The sequence below is a fragment of the Sceloporus occidentalis genome, unplaced genomic scaffold, assembly GCF_023333645.1.
Source record: "Sceloporus occidentalis isolate IW3139 unplaced genomic scaffold, rSceOcc1.0.p SCAF_3, whole genome shotgun sequence".
Lineage (NCBI taxonomy): Eukaryota > Metazoa > Chordata > Lepidosauria > Squamata > Phrynosomatidae > Sceloporus > Sceloporus occidentalis.
Window position 1 is genome coordinate 16,778,853 of NW_028316983.1, and position 22,510 is coordinate 16,801,362.

Genomic DNA, 22,510 nt, shown 5'->3' on the forward strand with positions numbered 1-22,510 from the left:
AGAGAATCAATTTTGAGTTCTGGTCCAAACCTTAAAGAAGCTATGCAGAGTGCTGAACCTGTTTTGGAAATGAGATTCAGCACTTTGGATAGCTTCTTTAGAACCCAGAGCAGATTCAGTGCCCTGTGGATGTGGAAGCCACATCACTGTGACTCTCTGATACATTGCATCACAGTTTGGCAGCTCTACATGCTTATATCAACTTAATCTTATGCCAGCCTTCTAGTACTGCATATGCAAGATCTGAGGGGTCCATTTAAACATGAGACACAGCATGAATACTACATTTTATTGTTTATTTAATATAATTAAATTTGTGTTCCATAGAAACAAATGGAACATGAGACTAGAGATATGACTCAATGAAGCCCCAAAGGCACTGATTTATGATTAACCCAGCTGCCCTGTCCAGTTTCCAGCGTAGATTACTCAGTGAGCTTAAGGAGGGACTGAGGAGCTCAATGAACCTGGGTATCTTCACACAGAGGTGGCCCATAGGATACATACAGTTTTTGTTCCATCAAGAATGTCCCAAGAAATTTAGACAAAAAACATTTGCTAATTTTTTTTTCATTTGGCCTAAAGTTTGCTTCAATTGACTCCAGTGGAACCCAATTTGCCCCCAAAATGCCATTTTAAAAAAAGAGCTGTTCTAATTTCTGCACTTGATTGCAACCACTGTGACGTCCACATCCCCCAACAAAAGAGTATCAGAGAAATTTTATGTATCATTAGAAATTCTTTGCAGGCCCTTTCAAAAAGACACAGGTTCTTTATGGTGTGGAAAACTCTAAATTGACATTTCCTTATTAGTTGTAAACAGGTATCGGCTAAGAAGCTAAGCAGGTGAAGTTTAAATGGCTTGAGAGTTGCCATCTTGAGCTTGCTAAAGGGTTTTAATTCTTGAAAGCTGCCTTGAGTCTCAGTATTGGGGAAAGGATGGGATATTAATTAATTAAAGAGATGAAATATCATTACATCACAACACAGAAATCAAAACCATTCATGTTAGTCCAAAAGAAAATATCTTTATTAGGTACATCAGGCACAGGATCATGAACAAATTTTAAAACATCTTCATCAGTCTAGACCAGCAGTCCTTAAGTATTGTGCCCACAAGATATTTTGGACTACAACTCCCATCAACCCTTGTCAGCATGGTCAGTGATGAGTAATGAAAAGGCACTATGTTGGGAAAAGATTGAAGAATCAGGGGCAAGATGCAATAAAAGTCACAAACTACACATGTAAAGGCATGTAATGTGAGGCAAATACTGTGTTACACCAGAGTACCAAAATAAAATCCAGCAGGGATCCAGATCTGTCACTGCAACACAATTTATGACCTAACAAACTGACCAGCAATAAAAAGGTGTACACTCACCATGTTTTTTGGCTTTCCAGATGTCTGACAACCCTTGCCTCTGGCAGGAAAAAAGTGGTTTAGTTTATGAACGTAGGAAGGCTGGGAGGGTGCCAAAATTACACATGCTTTTCAGCCATAATCCTATCAAACACATGCACCGATGGGTCAGAGAAATAACTTTTCCCTTCCTTGACTCATTCCACAAATGAGGAACAGAAAAAGGACCACTATGTGAAAGCAATTTCCAGATTTAATCTTATAAAGGAATACTGGACTTCTACAACATTTAAGAATAGTTGGAAGCAGCAAATTTAGGGTTCGGCAAGCTGCTATCACTTCAGGAACCAGATAGGTTCAGATATGTGTGGAGGGCAAGCAGGCAAAAGACTGCAGGAGTCGGATATGTGCCTTGGTGCAGCCCTGGACCAAGCTGATTTAATTAAGAGCTGTATCTGGCCCTTGAAGTGAGAAGACAATTAATGTGATGGCAATGGCAAACCTTTCTTGTAACTATTGGATCTTGCCACTAGTCTGGACTGCACTGAAGTTGCTCCCCTCCATGTTTAGTCTTGCTTCTAACTGACCAAACAAAATTGGATTTTTTAGAAGTATATTTGCATCCCATGTTCAGGATGCTGTCAACTTACTTTTTTAAAAAAACAAAAAACCAAAGCATATGTTGGGTCCTGCTGCAGATCAGGACTTTGGAGTTGGAGGCCAGCTTAGCCTGTTCCATCCTGCTATGGCCTTTTCCCCACTGGGAGGCCATCTCATCTCCCACAAGGCTCCTACATGTTGCCACTAACTTTCAGCAACTTTTCAGAAGGAAATTTTAGCAGTGAAAACTGTATAAATCCAGATTTTAGGGGAAGCTAGGGGTGTATGGAGCTGCTTTCTCTCAATATAGTATAGAAAGAGAAGCTCAAGATGGATTTAATGATACATAAAAAGTAACATTCAATCTGGCCCTGAGCAGCCATTGCAACCATAAAAGGCAGGGAACAGATTTGGATTTCATCTATTTTGCAAGAAAATCCGAAGATCTCTCCACTTTTTTCTTCTTCCCTGCATTGCCTCTGTCCTTTGCCTCCCCCATCATCCACAATGTCTCAGTAAGAAGAGGCTTGAAGGGGATAACAGTAAAACATTGAAAAAGAAAGGGCAAGCATGCAGGGAAGAAAGTATTACAAAAGCAGGGATGCTCTTGTTCCACCTTAAGAGTTGTAGGCATCTTAAGGTTGAGCTCAACCTGAAACACGGCTCAGACCCAAATAAAACAAAAGGAATTATAAATACACACTGCATGTTTTTCCCCATGGATAAGTCTCTCCCTCAAACCCCCTACGTACAGGAAATGTTTATCACAAAAGTTCACAACCCCCTACGTACTGGAATTATTTATCACTGCAGTTCACAAAGCTGCTTCCTTGCCCTCGTTCTCTCTCATGGTGCAATCAGTACAAAAATTCATTTGGTTGTTTTTTTAGAAAAATCACACATAGAAACACAAAAAAGGTATTAGCACAGGAAAGTCTCAATGAGTCCTTCATTAGTTTAAATTGTAGTAAATCACGGCATCCCTTTGAAAAGAAGAGGTAACTGGCTGGAACAGTCCTTGAATTCCAAAATGGTGATCGCAAACAGAAGGCCGGGCTGACTCATGGAAGAACTGGGTCTCCATAAGTACACCGTGATTCAATACCAAGATTGTAGTCTGCTCCTTTGCCTCCTTTGTATGCACTTGTCACAATCCTAAGCCAGCCTTTCTCACCCTGCAAAATATTAAGGTGCATTAGTTATATAGGCATAGCAGCTTTTGTATGTCAGAGAACACTTACAGAAGGTTCATCCCCCGACCATCATGTCTGTGGCTAGACATTTTTCAAGTTCTTTTCTAAATAATATTTCTATGCCTAAATTGTGTATACACTTTGTTGGGGCGACTGCATCTCAATATAGCACATGGGCCCTTCATATAGTGACAGATTGGCACGGGCAGTTGTCCTGCAAAATGTGTCGCCAAGTGAGTAAAAGGATGCTAGAGGTCAAACTGTTGGATGGAAAGACAAAGTATCACACAGCAGGTGGTTCAGTATTGTCATCTCACAACTGGGCTCAAGTAAAAAGATTCCTGTTGACAGGTTATTCAAATGGATATTGTGCCACCTTTGAGACAGAGAGAAAAATGACAGTTGCATAAGCTTTTGTAGATGCATCAGATGCATCTGATGAAGACGACCGTCTACAAAGGTTATGCTACAAAGTTCTTTCTCTTAATTATTCTCAAAGATGCTACAATATCCCTTTGCATAACAATCCAGACTAACATAGCTACGTCTTCAAATTCTACACAGGCTTGGACCCAAGAGCAGCTTGTACAGGAAAGTACTTCTGCTTTGTTACATGAATGGAACCCATGGCCAAGCTGGGAGAAGAAGGGGCTTTCAAGTCTGCCTCAGCCTGCCTCTGGAACTGTGGGAACAATTGTGCATGAAACGGTCGATAATTATTTTGATTGACAGGTGACATATATTCCATGGGGCAACCACAGTCTTCTGTGTCAGGAGCACATGGCATGAGGCAAAGTTACAGGAAAGTTGTGTCATGCTATGTGGCATAGACTAATGGCTCAGAGCCAACCTCCTGTATAAGTGGACCAAGAGACTGGTCCCATCTGGTTAACTTGGGTTTGTTTGAAGAGTCGAATGTTGTATTATATTGTATTATATTGTGGACATTGCAGCTAAAGATAAAGCCTCCAGAACTTTGGATGAATGAACTATGTCTATGTTTCTTTTAAGTGTGAAAAGTGGTCAGTGCATTGCCAGTACCAATAGCTGGGTGTTTTTGTTTTTGAACTCTGCTATGATGTTGTTTTGGCTGCATCTGGGTAGACTTGTCCCCAGACTGTGCTGGTAGTTGGCTTTCCCCTCACCAACAGGAACATCCCCTCTGGCACTATATAAATGGCAGAATACTGTCAACAGATTGCCAACACCTGGAAACCCTACTGTGGGCACTATCAAGGGGGCTTCCAGGGCACAACTCCCATCTCACAGGCAGAACTCTCTCTCCTGGCTGAGCAACACTTCCACCATATCCCTTGGTCCTTTGCATTTTATACCCTCCACCCCATTTTCACACACACACAGAGGCTGGAATCCTGTATGGCACAAAGTACCATATTAGTTCCTCATGCATTACTAGAGAAGAATCTGGCTATGTCCTCATGGTCAGACACAGAGTGATTACATTATTCACTGAGGTCTGCCAGGATCTTCCGGAAGTCTTAGCAGATGACATAACCATTTTGCATCTAGCAACAGGTACATAGCTAGTAGCTTTTCCAATCCCCTCTGCCCTCCACCAGCCACAGAATAGCCATGGTGGAAGTGCAGCAGTCTGGAAATCTTTGGTTGCTGTGGAAGGAGGAAGGGAATACCAACCTCCACAATGACCAAATAAAGACATATGCAGATGTAATGTGGACTTATACTTGTGGTATGTCACTAACAGTCCTATGTGTTCGAAACAGCATCCAGAGTTTACAATGCATACATTGCCCATCTGTCACATGTATTTATGGGTGGGGGGGAGAGAGGGGGGGGGGGAGAGAGAGAGAGAGAGAGAGAGAGGTAAGGAGAAGGATTTTGTTTGTGTTCTCTTTCTGTTGCTTACCCAGGGCTCGCCCCAAGAGTTCCGTACAATCCAGTATTCTATTCCATTTTCAACTCCCCAACCAGCAACAGAGACTATGTGGTTTAACATATAAGCAGGCTGGTATTCTGTATAAATTCCTCCAGTGTAGTCATCCAGCTTTTCAGTGGCCATGATCGCACAACTGTTTTAAATGATATTATATTGATTTAAATGTTAACCAAAATCATACCCCTTTCGTTATCTGCTCTGAGTTCAACAGTTTCCAAATCATTTCTCAAAATAACATATGCCAGTTTTCTTACATATTATGCAAACCCATGGTCAGTAAGAGAAAAAATTGGGATGGATATTTTCATGAAATCAGTTGGTGCTTCCATAGATTCATCAGTATGATCCTGTATGTGTCTATGCCAGACCTGCACAACTTGGCAGTAAGAAGGAAACAAAATAAAAAAAGGCTAAACTTCATTGAGTCACAGACAGATTTTAATTAAATATAATTAATTAATAATATTAATAATATTATTTAGAATGAATTAACATTAATACTGCACTCCTCTTCCTTGAGGGGAAAGCATTTGCCTGTCCTCCTCCTCTTCCTCCGGAAAAAGCCAGGTGGCAGAGGAGCTTTGCAGGTCAAGCATTTGCCTCTCATTTTCTTCCTCCTCTACCCCCCTTTTTTTTCTTGGGAGAAAGCCAAGCATCAGAGGAGACTTGCAGTGCAAGTATTTGCCTGCCTTCCACTTCTGCTATCTGGCCTTCTCCTCAGGAGTAGCCTTGAGGGGCGAGCATTTGTTCATCCTCCTCCTCCTGGCCCTCTTCTCAGAAGAAAGCTGAGCAGTGGAGGAGCCCTGCAGGGCAAATGTTTGCCCATTCTCCTCCTTCTCCACCATGCAGCCTTCTTCTCAGGAGAAAGCCAGGCAGCAGAGGAGCTTTGCAGCACCAACATTCACCCTTCCTCCTCCTCCTCTCCATGGCCCTTTCCTCAGGAGGAGGCTGAGTGGCAGCAGAGCCTTGTTGAAGTCATTCCACATTTATGTGGGCTGCCCAAAATCCTTCGGTGGGTCCCATGTTGCCCTGGGCCTTATGTTGTGCAGGCCTGATCTATGGAGAAGTATGTCCTAGTGGGTTCAGCGGAACTTATTTCCTGGAAAGTGAGAACAAAATTGCATTCTAGAGAAATTAAATAAAAATTGACTAGTAATCCCCAATTGCTTTCTGGAACAAGTTAGGGCATCGCTAAATATGAAAGCAGTGTATCTTAAAGATTTTTAAAGAGAACAGAGGTGGTTGTAAGGAAAGCAATCATATTTGGCTGTTCAAAAGTCCTCCTGGTAGAAATCCAACAAGGTGAGTCTTGGTAACCTTTTTCTGTGTTAGCAGCCATCAAAATGCTTCAAATAAACACATTAAAAATTGCTGCTAATCCAAGAATAATTTAGTTATCAAACAAGAATCCATTATGAGGATTGCTGTTGGATCTGCCTAAAGAACCTCATTCAGAAGTTTTAGCCAAAGTCCTGTACCAAGACTGTTGTCCCTATGAATTTGTCCTATGAAACTTACAAACTGAATGCGTTTCTGTGAAGAACAAAATTATCATTGCAGATGCTATGTGGAAACTTGAAATAAGTTTTGTAGTTGACTTAAAAAATTGTGTCACTAAATTTTAAGAGCAAACCTAGCAGGTATGGTCCAAAAAGCAGAACATATTTTCTTAGAGAAAGGTGAAAAGAAACAGACCATGATCATTTATTATGTAACTTGCATGTTGCTTTACCTGATAGGACCATTCTCATAGATTTCTGCCATCATTTTCTCACGCCCAAAGAGAGATCCATAATCTGCAACTTTCCAGAGAGTGTAGTTCTTTATTAGGTGACACTGTCCAAAAGTAACACACGTTCCACATTCATTGAACTTCTGACATGCTGCAAAATAAACAAACAGAAAAGGGTATCAATCTACCATCCTTCTTGCAACAAAAAATAGAAAAGTTTACCATACAGAAGCTGCTATAATGTCATATTCATTTGTTTTCTTTCTACCCCATTTTATGAAATAAAGTGTTCCAAACTGTCTTACATGACAGAAGCAAAACAAAAATAACATGCAAAATATCATTAAAAACACAGCTGATTTTTACAAAACCAAGAAAACAAACAAAAACACAAAAAACTCAGTTATAAAACAATTTCCAGCATAGAACCATTATGAAATGCCATCTAAAAATGAGAAAAGATGGAGCCTGCCTGACTCCCCCAGGACAGATTTCCACACATGTGGGCCACCATCAATAAGTCCCTGTCATTCTCCCACAGTGGCAAGAGTGGCAGTTCTCTGATCCCAGTGCAACGTCCTAGGACTCTGGAAAACCATGATTTGAAACCATGCTTGGCCATGGAAACCCACTGCATCACCTTGGGCAAGTCACACTCTCTCAGCCTCAGGGGAAGGCAAGGGCAAACCTCTGAAGAAATCTTGCCAAGAGAACCCCATGATAGGTTCGCCTTAGCACCACCAGAAGTCAGGTATGACTGGAAGGCAGACGATAGTGACAAAAATGTATTTGCAAGGCTCCGTAAAAACAGCAAGAGGAATTGCTTGTCATTCGGGAAAGTATACAGTGACACCTTCCACAAACTGGACTACTGGAAGCACCGATAGTCATTGACTGCAAACCCCATCATCCTGAGTAAGTAACAAAATGCTGAAATAGCTTCACATATCTGGAATTGTTTATATATTGGATAATTATTATTCCTGTTCATTTCTTGTTAATCTTATTAGACCAGAAGAGATCATCCCAATGAACATGGCCAGTGGAATTTATTTGCAAAAACTACTATTAAACTAATGAAGCCATCTGAATTTCTTTCTTTTCTTTAAAACCAACTTTGTATAGGAAAGTAGCTTCTGCTTTTTTGCTCACATACGTTGGTCTTTTGCTTGGTAATTGTTGCAGGTCTCATCGGGGATGCCATGGTTATGAGCATACTCCCAGACAGGACTGTCGTCTCCTCCATTACAACCTCCCGCATTGGCACAGTCAATGACATGCTGAACAGAGAGGTAAGCTGAGGGCCAGGCACCTTTCTTCTTGATGTTGATGCGATCTGAGACAAAAAGAAATGAAATGACCTCTTCAACATTCTATAAAGCACACATAACATGGGACATATATACTTTATAATATAATATTATAATATGGGAGTTTCAAGTCCCAAATGCAAAGGCATATCATTAAACATCAAAGTCAGAATCTTCACAACTACAGTATTTCTGATTTCTATGTATGGATGTGAAAGACTTCTGACAGGAAGAAAATCAACACATTTGAAATGTGATGATGGAGGAGAGTTCTGCAGATATCATGGACTGCTAAAAGGAGCAATGCAATGCAAACTAGAATCAAGGAACATGAGAGACACTGCAGACTGGGCCAGCCAGAAAAATCAGCAGTGGCAGAACACATTACAAACCATCCTGGGCATAAAATACTGTATGAAAACACTGAAATTCTGGAGCATTCCAACAACTACCAAGTCAGGATGATGCACAGGGAAGCCATTGAAATCCACAAACAGCTGTACAATTTCAACAGGAAAGAGGAAACCCATAATAATAATAATAATAATTTGTTTTATTTATATACCGCTATTCCAAAGATCATAGCGGTGAACAGCAAGTAAGCTAATTAGCAAGTAAGCTAATTTGCCCCCAACAGTCTGGGTACTCATTTTAGCGACCTCGGAAGGATGCAAGCCTGAGTCGAGCTTGGGCCCTTTTGCTGGTCTTGAACTCACAACCTTGTGGTTTTGAGTGAATGGCTGCAGTACAGGCATTTAACCACTGCGCCACCAGTGGTTTACCGCCACCAGCAAACAAGATTTGGCGACCAGTCCTGAAAGATAGCAAGATGAAGACTCAACCAATGCAAATGAGAAATCTCCCAGCAGACAATAAGCACTAATCAAGCAGACACTCATCCTCCTCTTTTGCAGACCCTCTCAACCTGAGGCCTGCCATTAGCAACAGAACAAGTACATGCAAATTACTCCCGAATTCCCAGGTTCTCACAGTATATATATACCCAACTCCATTCCAGGCAAGCATTCTCTGAAGATGCCAGCCACAGATGCTGGCGAAACGTCAGGAAGAAATTCTTCTAGAACAAAGCCCAAAAAACCCACAATAAACTATGGATGCCGGCCATGAAAGCCTTCGACTCCACATTGAGGATGCCATACTTTGGACTTATCAGGAAATGTCATGACTCATTGGAAAAGATGATATTGCTCAGCAGAATGTTAGACAGTAGGAAAGGAGGGAGAGCGCATTACAGTTGGATTGATTTAATCAAGGAATCCAGGGCCCTGAGTTTGCAAGGCCTGAGCAGGTCAGCTGATGACTGGGGATCTTGGAGGTCACTCATTCATAGGTTCATCATAAGTCTAAGTCAACTTGATAGCAAATAATAACAACAAAAATGTGGGAAATCTGCAACTGAATCTTCTAATGATTTCATAGTTATTTACACACATCCCCCCCACCCTTAGGGTGGGGGACCTGAACTGGATCAGACTAAGGGGAAAGAGATACCTATTATTGCCAGCATTTCAAATTATTTACATTTTTGGGCTTCAGCCTCTCAGTGAATCAAGGAGTCGGAAGATACCACAAAGGCCATTCAGTCCGATCCCCTGCCATGCAGGAATGCACAATCACAGCACTCCCAACAGAGGGACATCCTGCCTCTACTTGGCTCTCAGAATCTCCTAGCCAACACTGGCATTGGCCATGATGGCTAGGGAATTATGGAAGTTGTAGTTCCAAAAAGTGATTTCCCCCTCCCCATTGCTATTACATTTTCCCAGCAAGGGGAGCGTCACTTTTCAGGGAGGAAGGAAAATGTTGTGATAAGGAGGAGGTGAGTTGTAAAAGAGTAAAACACGCTCCTTTCCCAGTGTTGCTGGTCTGATCCAACTCAAGAGCCTTCTCTAACCCACCTTTGCTTTTAAATGAAAATGAAAAGCATCAGAGCATCCAGCCATAGGACTCCTCCATAATATGTAACTGATTATCACTGAGTAACACTGTCAGCATACATGGTGCTTTACAAAGTAAAAGTTTGATACCTGCCCCAAGGACCTTAAAATCTAAACTGTTAAGAAGAGAAAACAGCTGAAGGAGAAGTAAAGGAAGGATTAAGCAGGCAAAGTGTGTGCTGTTATTTGAGTTACAAGTAGTTTGGCCAAGAGTTCATGTTTTGGAGACATCCTTAGAGAACAAGGCATGTAACTGGGGAAAAATATACAAATGGATTTTATATCACCTTTAAGACTAACTGAAAGAAAGAGGCTGGTAGCAGGAGCTTTCATAGACTTTACCTCCTGAGATGTATGGGGTGGAAGGGAATGGCCAGCGACAAACCCATTGCATCTGAGGAAGCAAACTCATGAAAGCTCATGCTACCAGCTTTTTTGTTTCAGTGAGCCTCAAAGAGATTACAAGATCCTTCTGCACTCTGATTCCCAAGACTAACATGACTATGTATTTGAATTCAACCGCTCTGGGGGGGAAATGCAACAGTGAAAACAAATGAGGAACCAGCACTCTTTGTGCCAAACACAGCATGTCAACCCAGCCCATCTGGCCCAAAGGGGTTCAGGACCAAGCTACATCCAAAGCCTTGTCCCTCTACCAGTGTGACAGGGCGGTAAACCAACTGTGCCTCAAGTCTTGATTAGGTCACTTCCTCATTCCCAATCAGTAACTGCTTTTAATGTTCTCAGGGATGGTGGCGTTACTGTAGAATTTCAAGATTTTCATGTAATGATGGTATTCTCTATGGCAAGCTTTCTTAACCTGGTGTTCCGTGACTCCCGGGGTGACAGACGGAATTTCACAGGATGCAAAAAAGAGTGGTTTGTGTCCTTGAGTGATGAGTCACAACTCAACACTCAGTTAGCTCCCTGTATCCCTTTAGAAGTGGTAGTAGGTAGCTGTGTTGCATAAATAGTAGTCCAATTATTTATTTAATCAAAAGGAGAGAATTTTACAATTTAAAATAGTTAACGTTTTTCCAATTGCTCAATTTAGATTGACATTTAATGCACTGAGTTAAAGGCTTATTTTTCTAAGTTCAGTTTCTTCACCAGCAATATTGTTTGCATTTCAATTTGTGGTTTAAAAATTAGAAATTAGATTTCTTCATCTTCAAATGCGGTATTAGTTTTTTAGGTGGTGCAGACATTAATCAATCGTTTCCTAGGGGTGTCGGCAAAGGAAAGGTTGGGAACCACTGCTCTATGGGTTTGAAAAATGCTAGCATAGTGTATCTCCATGAGTAGAAATTTTTGCTGTGCTGAAGGGATGCAGAATTGCAGCCACTGAGGATGACTTGTGGGGTGAAAACGGTAATTGAAAAGATAAATGGTAACTATTACTACCCCACACACATTACTTTGCACCTGCTACTGAGCAGTAAACCTCAGAAAGCTAGTAAAGAAAGCAGTACATGTCACAAAAAGCCCAACATCTGCTTACTTCTGCTTTAGGATTACTTTATCACTTCCTTCTCCTTTCTTCAAATCCCAGCTGCTCTCTCACTCCTGTTTCAGCTATGTCACTTTGTTCTCAAAATACTAAACCAAAGCACGAGTTATGAGCAGATTGTTAAATCTTAATTTTTGAAATCTTCTAATTCTAATCTGCCATTTTAATTTTTTAGATTACAGTTCCCAGAATCCCACAGGCAGCTTGTCCACTGAGTTGTAGACTACAAAATTATCATTTGCAAACTATGGTTATGAATGGCCAATTTCAGTCGTATACATAATATAAACGGGCTGCAGATTATAAAGCAGGTGGTTATGGCTACCCGCACAACTATCTCCACACATCCATTTTCCTATCAGTGAGGACAAGACTGGGCCTCTCCCAGAAACACCAGAACCAGCAGAGAGACTCCGGAGGCACAGGGGCCCAGCTGTTTTCCCCCCTATGGTCCTAGATTGTAATGTTTTAAGATTCTGTATCATTTATATTGTTTTTAGGATTGGGATGGGAGATTGAGAATGGGGATTATTTTTTATTTTACTTGCTTTGTTCATTTATTGCTATGTAATTTGCTTTGTTAATTTTATTTCTGCTGTGAATTGCCATGTATTTTTTGCTACTTATTGCTACTGTGAATTGCTTCGTTATTTTATTGTTATTGTTAATTTGCTTTGTATTATCTTTATTGTTGTAACCCACCCTGATTTCTTGTGATTGGGGGCTATAAATAAATCCATGATGATGATGATGATGATGATGACAGGCTGACATTTCCAACCCTTGCCAGTTCAGTGCAAGGAGGAAATGCAACTGGGTGGGAATTGAAACTGGGATCCTGTTGCATCAGAGTTCACTCATAGGAGAAAGGTGCAATCATCAGTCTGCTGTGTCCTGATCAAAAGGAGAAAAGACCCTGTTGTTGCTCACAGGGGCTTCTGCGGGGTAAGCCAGCGGGTGGGTGGACATGCTTGGAGATACTACTTAGCCAGACATAAAGGTAATTCTGTAACTAAGTATCTGAATCTCAGCCAGTGTCCTTCTTGTCAAACATGGCAAAACACAACAAATGAAAGCTGGCTCATTACAAAAGGGAATTTGTGACTTTTTACAAAGGTAAAGAGCAAGGAAAGAAAACCCAAGTGTTCTCCTGGATGCTGTGTGTATTCTGTAATCCTGCACATGGCCAAAACTGGTCTAGCCCACTTGGTCATACCTGCTAAGGCACTGGTGCTTCCATGGGCCCAACAGGACCCACAGTACTGAGGGATGTGCTGGTTCCGAGTAGTGCTTACAAAATTGACACCATTTACGTTTCTCCAGTCCCAGGCCTTGGGCAATGCAGAGATGTCCAAATATTCGTGAGGGCGAGGGTACGTTCTGTTTGGCAAAAAGAGAGTGAACAGATTAAATCTTGATTCCATATTTAGGAAGGGGTAGGCTACTATTTCTCAATGTTGTTTATTTCATTTATATGAAATCTTGAGGAGCACAAGGCAGTGTGTGTAGTTCTCTCCTTCCCACTTTACTCTCATAAAGTAGGTTATGCTGAAGGAAAGGGACAAGTTCACCCTGGGAAACTCATGAGTGAATTAAAGTTTGAATAAGCTCTCCATCCCCACAGTTCCAGTCAGACATACTAATCTATCCTTTCCCAAACCTGATGCCCTCCACAGAGGGATGTTATGTGACAGCACACCTCTGCTCAGATTTTAAGATCTTCAGAGGAGACACCTTTTGTCCCAATACTTTTAAGTGGCACATTCAAAAGAGTTTATCACTTGGAGGCAGAAACTAGATTTAAAGTGAAAACAATCCACTTTTGCAGGTAGTTTTTCACATGACATTCGGAGTTAACCTGAACAAAAAGTAGAAAAAACCCACAAATACGAGTTGTTTTTCAGATGACATTTGCGTGAAAGAGAAAAAAGGTGACATTAACCTGAACAGAAGGTCACCCAAACCTGCTCCTTTTTACTCTTGGGAACTTCTGAAAGTAAAAAGGAGTGGATTCTGGCTTGTATTTGTAGGTTTTTTCTACTTTCTGTTCAGGTTAACCCCGAATGTCATGTGAAAAACAACCCACAAAAGTGGGTTGTTTTCACTTTAAATCTAGTTTCTGCCTCTGTGTGATAAACTCTTTTTCTGTTCAGGTTAATGTTGCGTTATTTCTCCTTTACACAAATACGCCTGAAAAACAACCCACTTTTGTGGGTTTATTTCAGACTTTTAAATCCCGTTTCTGCACGGGGTTTAAGCAATTTGCCTCATGTGATAAACTCCAAAGAGAGGGCCTTCTCAGTGGCTGCTCCCAGTCTCTGGAATTCCTTCATTGGAAGCCTAGGATGCCCAACTGACAACTGTCCTTCCACAGCAAGGGGTTTTGGGGGGCAGGGGTCTATCTGTCTTCCTCAAACTTTGGCAAACTTCTGGCTACTGAGGATGGGGATTTTAACCCTCATACCTACGTAACCATATTTCATTTCCCTTTTTTACTGAAGTGGTTGAAACTGCCTTTTATTTGGTTATTGTTTTAAAATGATAATCTGTTTCATCGTGTTGCAGTGTTGCAACTCACTGTGTTTCTCTCTGTATTTTGCTTTTGGGGAAATAAATAAATAAATAAATAGTAATAAATAATTTGGAGGGATGCCATCCTGAGCTGGTATTCTAATCCAGAGGTGGAAACCCTTTAGTCTCCTAGATGTTTTGGATTCCAGCTCCCCAAATCCTCAGCCCACATGGCCAATGGTAAAGGAAAGTGGAAGCTGTGGCAAGACATGTGGGCAGCTATCAGTCCCCCTCCCCTGCTCTTATCTGGCATAGTCTGACCTCTCCTCACATGACTGCTCTTGCAACCATAACATTTTTCTCCAGCAAACATCTGCTCTTTCTTCAGAAACCTCATGTGATCACAGCCTAAAGTAGGAATTTGACCCGTCTCTTGCAGAAGTGTCTAGAAAAATGCTTAGATAAGTTAGAAAGACAAATATTTGGACCTTGTCAGCAGTTGCAAATAGACAAGAGGAGATTATTGTTGTGTGCCTTCCTATTGTTTCCAACCCAGGGTGACCCTATGTTATCACAAGTTTCCTTGGTCAGATTTGTTCAGAGGGGGACCTGCCTTTGCCTGTCTCCGAGGCTGAGAGAGTGTGGTTTCCATGGCTGAGCAGGGATTCAAACCTGATCTCCAGAGTGGTATCCCAGTGCTTAATGAGGTTGAAATTTGCAGACATCAGTGTGCAATATGTACACTGTATCTTTATGTATTCTCAGAGACCTGGGTTCAAATCCCTGTTCAGCCATGAAAGCCAACTGGGTGACCTTGCATGATTCACATACTCTCGGCCTAAGAGGAAAACAATGACAAATCTCTTCTCAGTAAATCTTGCAAGAAAACCCTGGGATACTATAGGCACATATACCGTATATACTTGACTATAAGTTGAGCTCATATATCAGTCGAGGACATGTTTTGGGGCCAAAATTATGGATTTTGATATGACCTGTGGATAAGTGGAGGGGCATGTAATGAAGGATGTAAAGGATGAAGAAAAGGAAAACAATGCCAAAGAACTTACAAAATTCCAGCAGGCATAACTGTTTGTGCTCATACTAAAGACTGTATGGATGAGAGAGTAGAAGGGGGCAGTGCTTCCAGGGCAGATTAAACTCTGGCCTTTCACCATATGAATGTTAAAATACAGTATCTACATTGACCTGTGGATAAGTCGACTCAGGTTTTTTGGGTCAATTTCTTAACCTAAATTTCTAGATTTATACAAGCGTATATACAGTAGGTACCTATATAAGTAATATATGTACATAGGTACATAGGTACCTATATGTACTAATAACCACAGCTTGAAAAACCTAGATTAACTTTGTGTGTTTTTTAAAAAGTGTCATTTGCTGAGCTGACATGATTGAACCTGAGTTTCCCACATGATCCACACAGGCTCTTCTAGGCTTCAGGCAAAGATCCTTTCTCAGCCTTATGGGATGCTTGAGACAGAACTTGGGATCCCCCCAAACACACACTGAAGATCCCATGCCCTCTAGCACCCTTCCCATAAAAAGTGGGGAAATGTTGTTGTTGGTTTTTGAAATGTCCTGCTGTTCTCCAAAAACCCAGGTTCAAGGCAGCTCATAACATTGCAAAGATGTAAACTGAAGTGTGCAATGGGATCTTGTAGCGTCTTTCAAACTGTGTGAGAGAAGTTGTAGCATCTGCGTCTATGAAAGCTTATGCTACAGCTTCTTTCGCACAATCTCAACTGTGCTCCAAGACACCTTAACATAGCAATATTCCAGACTAACTTGACTAAGGTCCAAAACACACTGCAGAAATAATCCAGTTTGAGACTGCTTCAACTGTTCTGGCCCAGTGCTAGAGAATTCTGGGAAATGTAGTTTTGTGAGACATTGAGCCTTCCCTATCAGAGAGCTCTGGTGCCGCAGAAAACTACCGTTCCCAGGATGCCATAGCCTTGACAGTTCAAGTGGCATCAACCTGGATTATTTCTGCAGTGTGTTTTGGACCTAAATCTCTAAATAAAAAGTTCCTTTAAAAAAAAACAACAACGTATAAATAAAAACGATGTGAGCTGGCAGAGTCCTGCGTTGAGTGTTGGGCTAGGACTCTCAGGGACCTGGGTTCAAATCCCTGTTCTGCCACGGAAGCCAACCGGGGGACCTGACATGAGTCACATACCCTTGGCCTAAGAGGAAGGCAATGACTAATCTCTTCTCAGTCAATCTTGCAAGAAAACCCTAGGAGAGGGTTGTCATATGCCACAAATCAAACAACAAGAAGCCAGAGTGCTGGCACTTACACAAAACTACCAATCCCAGGATTCAGTAGGAGGGAGCCAGGGCAACTCAAGTGCATTATTTCTACAGTGCAGATGTACCCCAAAAGTTGTGGAGGCAGAGAGAGGAAGGAGAGAACTGGGCCCCTTGGGCTAGTACTCCTTGGCATGTATGCCCCTTGCAACTCCTGCCCTGACCCTCGGGGCTGTTGTTGTGATGATGGTGCGTGCGCCTAATGGTGACCCTAAGGCGAGTCTATCTTGGGGTTTTCTTGGGAAGGTTTGTTCAGAGAAGGTTTGCCATGGCTTTCCCCTCCAAGGCTGAGAGAGTGTGACTTGCCCAAGGTCACTCTGTGAGTTTCTATGGCCAAAGCAGAGGATTCGAACCCAGGTCTCCCTTTCCCAGGACGCCTCCTCCCTTTCCACCTTCTGTCCAGGAGGAATGCCAAGATGTCCTCCATTCAGAGCAGGGCTGTTTCTTACCGGAGGGAAGGGGGTTTCCCCGGGCGGGGCTTGTAGCAGCTGCGCCTGGCTCCCCGGAAGAAGGCTCCGTCTGCCAAGGAGAGCCCCAGCAGCAGCAGCAGCAGCAGCAGGAGGAGGAGGAGGGCAGGGAGCCTGGCCATGGAAGGAGGGAGGGAATGCCAAGGGCCAAGGAAGGAGCAGCGCAGGAGCTCCGGAGTCAGCAGCTGAGCAGCCCCTGAGCCTGGGGCGCCTGCTGCTTTTGAAGGGGAGCCGCAGGGGAGGAGGAGGAGGAGGAGGGCGGAGGAGGAGGAGGCAGAGCACACTTTCTTCCAGCCTCCTCTGCTTTTCCTCCCCAAGGGACTGAGGGGCTCTTTCAGCTTCGTCCAGAGAGTTGCAAAACCGGAGAGGAACCCCCTCTGAAGGCCAGCCTTGGAAGCCAGGGCAGTCCAAGCGGCCTCAGACGGCAGGGTTTCTGCAGGGAGTCTTGGGGACCCGGAGCAATCATCCACTTTGAGAGAGACCGCTTTAACTGCCCTGGCATTTGGCAGACATCGAGCCTTCTCTCTCAGGTGCCACAACAAACTCTACTTCCCAGGATTCCTTAGCACTTCAGAACTGGATCTTTTTCTGTAGGGTACTCTGGACCATCATGGCATCGTGGTTTGAGCCTTGGACTCTGGAGGTGAGGGTCCAGAAAGGTCAGGAATAAACTCTTCTAGAACCCCCAAAAAACTCCACAAAAAGCCCCATGGATGCCAGCCGTGACTTGAGCCTTTGACTTGAGATGGCAACATCTATATTCTGCATTTTGGCCCATGTTTTTTCATGTATTTTTCTGGTGAGTTTATCTTCCTTAAAATCCATTGTTTGGAAGATTTGTGTTTGATTTTGCTAAAGGGCCAACATGGCCAGCCCTGTGATAAACCTATGATTTCATCCCAGGTTTCTTTCAGCTGCTCTGGGCAATCCCTCCAGCCCCATGGCCGCCTGCAAGGAAAGGCCCTGGGGCTGCAGAGGCTGGCTGACCCCTCCCTTGACCCTGGACCCTCTCCTCCCTCCCTTGGAGAATACTTGCCCATTGTGAAAACAGACTGGCCCATAGGAAATAATAGGAGAATACTTGCCCATGGGAAATCAGTGGGGAATACTTCTCCATAGAGAATCAGTGGAGAATAGTTGCTCATAGGAAAACATTGGGGAATACTTACCTATAGAGAATCATAGGAGAATACTTGCACATAGAGAATCCTTTGTGGATTCCTTTTTTGGTGTTGAATGTTTTAGCAAGCCAGCCTCTATGTTCTCTATTGGCAAGTATTCTCCAGGACTGTCTGATTTGTGTATGTTGTACTTATATCCATTGGAGGTGTCACACTTTCACTTTTTGTGCATTGCCACCCCAACCGCTTGTGTGTGCCAGCTCTGTCCTTTTTTTAACATGCACCTGCACCGGTGTGTTTATCTGCAGCTTTAGGGTTAGGGTGAGGATGGATTGCTCCTTCAGAACCCCTTTGCATCAGGCGTTTATATGCAGTTTGAATTTCCGCATTTTCCATGCTAAGTCAGAATAACCTGATTTCTTTTTTTGCTCCGGTTTTTAGTCCCTGAGTACAGCTTCAATCCAGTTTCCACCCATTTTGGAGGCTTGTGTCATCTAAACGCCCCGCTTTCAAAGCAGGTGGAAACCACTTTATTTGGCCTGTCTGTTCACCTCAGAGTGATAGACAAGAGTATACTGGGTTGCCATGCTTAATTCTATATACACTTGTCCCTCCATATTCACTAGGGTTAGGGGCACAAGACCTCCATGAATATGGGAAAATGCAAATAACAAAAACACCATGTTATTACCTGAGAGGACACTGCTCTAGGAATCTCTAGGTCCTCCAGTGCAACTCTGTGGTCAATGTCCAACAGACACTGACCATAAAACTGCACCAGAGGAGCTACAAATGCCTAGTAGAGTATTCCCTCTAGGAATCTCTAGGTCTTTCTGTGAAACTTTTAATTAAAGTTGACCATAGAGTTTTGTACTTTGTATTTTGCACTGTTGGTTTTTGTTGTGATCCTGCCACGATCCTCAGGGAGAGACGGGAAATACAAATAAAACTTCTTATTATTATTAATCAAGGAGATGAAATATCATTACATCACAACAGAGAAATCAAAACCATTCATGTTAGTCCAAAACAACATATCTTTATTAGGTACATCAGGCACAGGATTATGTACAAATTTTAAAACATCCTCATCAGTCTAGACCAGTGGTTCCCAACCTGTGGGTCAGGACCCCTTTGGGGGTCGCAAGAGCCGCCTCTCCAGAAGCCTCCCTGCTGAGAGAGAGGCAGAATGGCCTCTTGGGGGCCATGAGGCCAGAAGGAGGAGGAGGAGGCGTTGCCTGGGAGCAGAGCCTCTTGCTGGCCATTTGGCCCTCTCTCTCTGGGGCATGTGAGGGAAGGGAGGAGGCTGCCATGATGAGGAAAAGCAGGGGCTCCTCCGCATGGTCCTGCTGGCCACTTCCCTCCAGTCCCTCCCTCCTCCTCCTCTTCTCCTTCCAGAGCAGCCTCAGCCCAGCTGAGCTACTCATTCACACTCCCTCGCTTTTCTCTCTCTCTCCCTCTCCCTGCACTTTGAGACCCCTTTAACTGCCCTGGCTCAATGCTCTGGAACTCTGGTGTCTGTGAGGCATTTAGCCTTCTCTGTTAGAGAGCTCTGGTGCCACAATAAACTACAATTCCCAGGATTCCATAGCACTGAGCCCTGGCAGTCAAAGCAGTGTGTTTTGGACACAGATATCCTCCTTTTGTGAGTTAATGAATGAATCCAGTCCCTAGCTTTTATATCTCTCTCACACTCTGCAGGAATAATAACCCACTTTGAGACTGCTTTAACTCAATGGTAGGGAATCCTGGGAATGCTAGTGTTTGGGAGACATTGAGACTTCTCTGTCAGAGATGGCTCTGAAACCACAATAGACAACAATTCCCAGAATTCCCCAGCACTGAGCAGTCTCAAACTGGACCATTTCCTCAGTGTGGATGCACCTGGTGAGGAATTCTGGGCACTGCAGTTCAACTACGTTTGGAGGGTTATGGGACACCCGGTCAGAGATAGCTCTCTGGGGCATAATCAAAATAGATAATAATAGATAATCAAAATAGATAAGAGTTAGAATAAAAGGTAAATTGGTGGTAAGGAAATAGCGAGTGAGGATTGTATGTGGGGTGGTTGGATGGCTGGGGAATATGGGGGGCTGAGAACGTAAAGGAATAATGTAGCTATGCTTATTTTATGTGTTTACCATATTCTCCTTTTCTTTGTATGATTGACAAACGTGGTCTTTTGTTATTTGAAAAATTGAATAAAAATTATTTTTTAAAAAAGAGATAGCTCTGGGGCCACAGTGTACTACAATTCCCTGCATTCCCCAGCACTAACCCAGGACAGTTAAGTCACTCTTGAACTGGATTATTTCCTGAGTGTGGATGCATCTTTGGTGAGGAAATCTGGGCATTTCAATCCAGCTATGTTTTATTTCTGCAGTGTATTTTGGACCAGAGACAAGGTGACCAGACATCCTCCCCCTTTTCCAGGACATGTCCTCTTCTGTCAAATTTCAAAATGTCCTCCATTTTGATCATGGCTAAGAAGCAGGAATTTATAATTACATGGGTGTTTTTAGCTGTTATTTTTGGTCATCTCCTACATTTTTTGCTTGAGTGCCCTATATTTTGGGGTGAGGGCATTGGTCACCTTGGTCAGAGAGTTTTATAGGGGTTTAACTGACAATTCTGCTGTGGTGAGAGTGAAAGCAGTGTCAAACTGCTTTAATTCTGCAGTGTGGCAGCAGCCTAAGTGTGCTTAATGCAGTTCTTAACATGGTGCACCTCTTGCATACCGAGTCTCGTGAGACTTTTTTGTTTAACAACTTGTACCCATTAACTCCATTTCATGTCCCCAATACAGACAAAACAAGGCAAAAATTAATTAATTGATTAATATCCCATTTTTCTCCCAGTACAGAAACCAAAGCAACATACAACTTCAAAAACACAATACAATTCTTTAAAATCCTGTTAATACCTAACTTAAAAAACAACTAAACCAACTTTAATTTAAAAGAGGTCTATCATATATTGTAGTGTAGTGGTTTGAGTGTTGGACTAGGGCTCTGGGAGACCAGAGTTGGAATCCCCAAAACCCACTTGGTGAACTTGAGCAATCACACTCTCTCAGCCTCGGAAGAGGACAATGCCAAACCCCCTCTGAGCAAATCATGGCAAGAAAATCCTGTGATAGGTCACACTTAGGGTCTGCCGTGTATCAGAAACGACTTGAAGGCACAGAACCAGAAAGTGAAACAGAACCGGATTCAGAAGGTTCTGGAATGCTGTGAGAAGACCAAGACCATTGGAAAACACATATTTCCGATGGTCTTAGGAACTGAGACACCACCTCAATATGGTTGGGGATCACTGCAACATGAGGAACTGTATTAAAGGGTCCGGCATTAGAAAGGTTGGGAACCACTGGTCTAGACCAACAGTCCTTAAGTATTGTGCACACAAGATCTTTTGGACTACAACTCCCAAGTTGGGAGTAATGAAAAGGCACTATGTTGGGAAAAGATTGACCAGCAGGAAACGGGGCAAGGTGCAATATAAGTCACAAATTGCACATGTAAAGGCATGTGATGTGAGATAACTATTGTGTTACACTGGAGTACCAAAATAAAATCCAGCAGGGATCCAGATCTGTCACTGCAGCACAATTTATGACCCAACACACTGACCAACAATAAAAAGGTGTACACTCATTAATGTTATGGCAATGGCAAACCTTTCTTGTAACTATAGGATCCTGGCACTAGTTTGTACTGCATTGAAGTTGCTCCCCTCTATGTTTAGTCTTGCTTCTAACTGACCAAACAAAATGGGTTTTTTAGAAGTATATTTGCATCTCATGTTCAGGATGTTGTCAACTTACTTTTGTAAAAAAACAAACAAACCAAAGCATAAGTTGGCTCCTGCTGCAGATCAGGACTTTGGAGTTGGAGGCCAGTTTAGCCTGTTCCTGTTATGGCCTTTTCCCCATTGAGAGGCCATCTCATCTCCCACAAAGCTCCTACATGTTACCACTAACTTTCAACAACTTTTCACAACAAAATTTTAGCAGTGAAAACTGAATAAATCCAGATTTTAGGGGAAGCTAGGGGTGTATGGAGCTGCTTTCTCTCAATATAGTATAGAAAGAGAAGCTCAAGTTGGATTTAATGATATATAAAAAGTAACATCCAATCTAGCCCTGAGCAGCCAGTGCAACACTTAAAAAAACAGGGAACAGATTTGGTTTTCCTCTATGTAGCAAGAAAATCCAAAGATCTCTCCACTTTTTTCTTCTTCCCTACATTGCCTCTGTCCCCTGCCTCCCCCATTATCCACAATTGATGTTTATCACACTATACTCTTAAAGTGCTACTATTCCACTTTGACTCCTCTAGCTGCCTCCTGTTGCATTCTGGGATTGGCAGTTTTAAGGAGGGGTATTTAGAATTTCTGCCTGCGAATTCTAAATACCCCTCCTTAAAACTGCCAATCCCAGAATGCAACAGGAGGCAGCTAGAGGAGTCAAAGTGGAATAGTAGCACTTTAAG

General features: G+C 42.7%; 1 protein-coding gene across 1 annotated transcript; it reads right to left on the reverse strand.

Annotated features, from left to right (window-relative positions):
* Positions 1–1,006: 1,006 nt before the first annotated feature.
* Positions 1,007–17,018, reverse strand: LOC149315597 (cathepsin Z-like). The gene is made up of 6 exons (XM_089513325.1): positions 16,879–17,018; positions 12,801–12,964; positions 7,963–8,142; positions 6,807–6,957; positions 5,045–5,207; positions 1,007–3,138 (listed from the first exon to the last, which is right to left on the reverse strand). Exons 1-6 carry the CDS (start codon positions 17,016–17,018, stop codon positions 3,025–3,027), a joined length of 912 nt encoding a protein of 303 aa, XP_089369451.1. The 3' UTR covers positions 1,007–3,024.
* Positions 17,019–22,510: the final 5,492 nt, after the last annotated feature.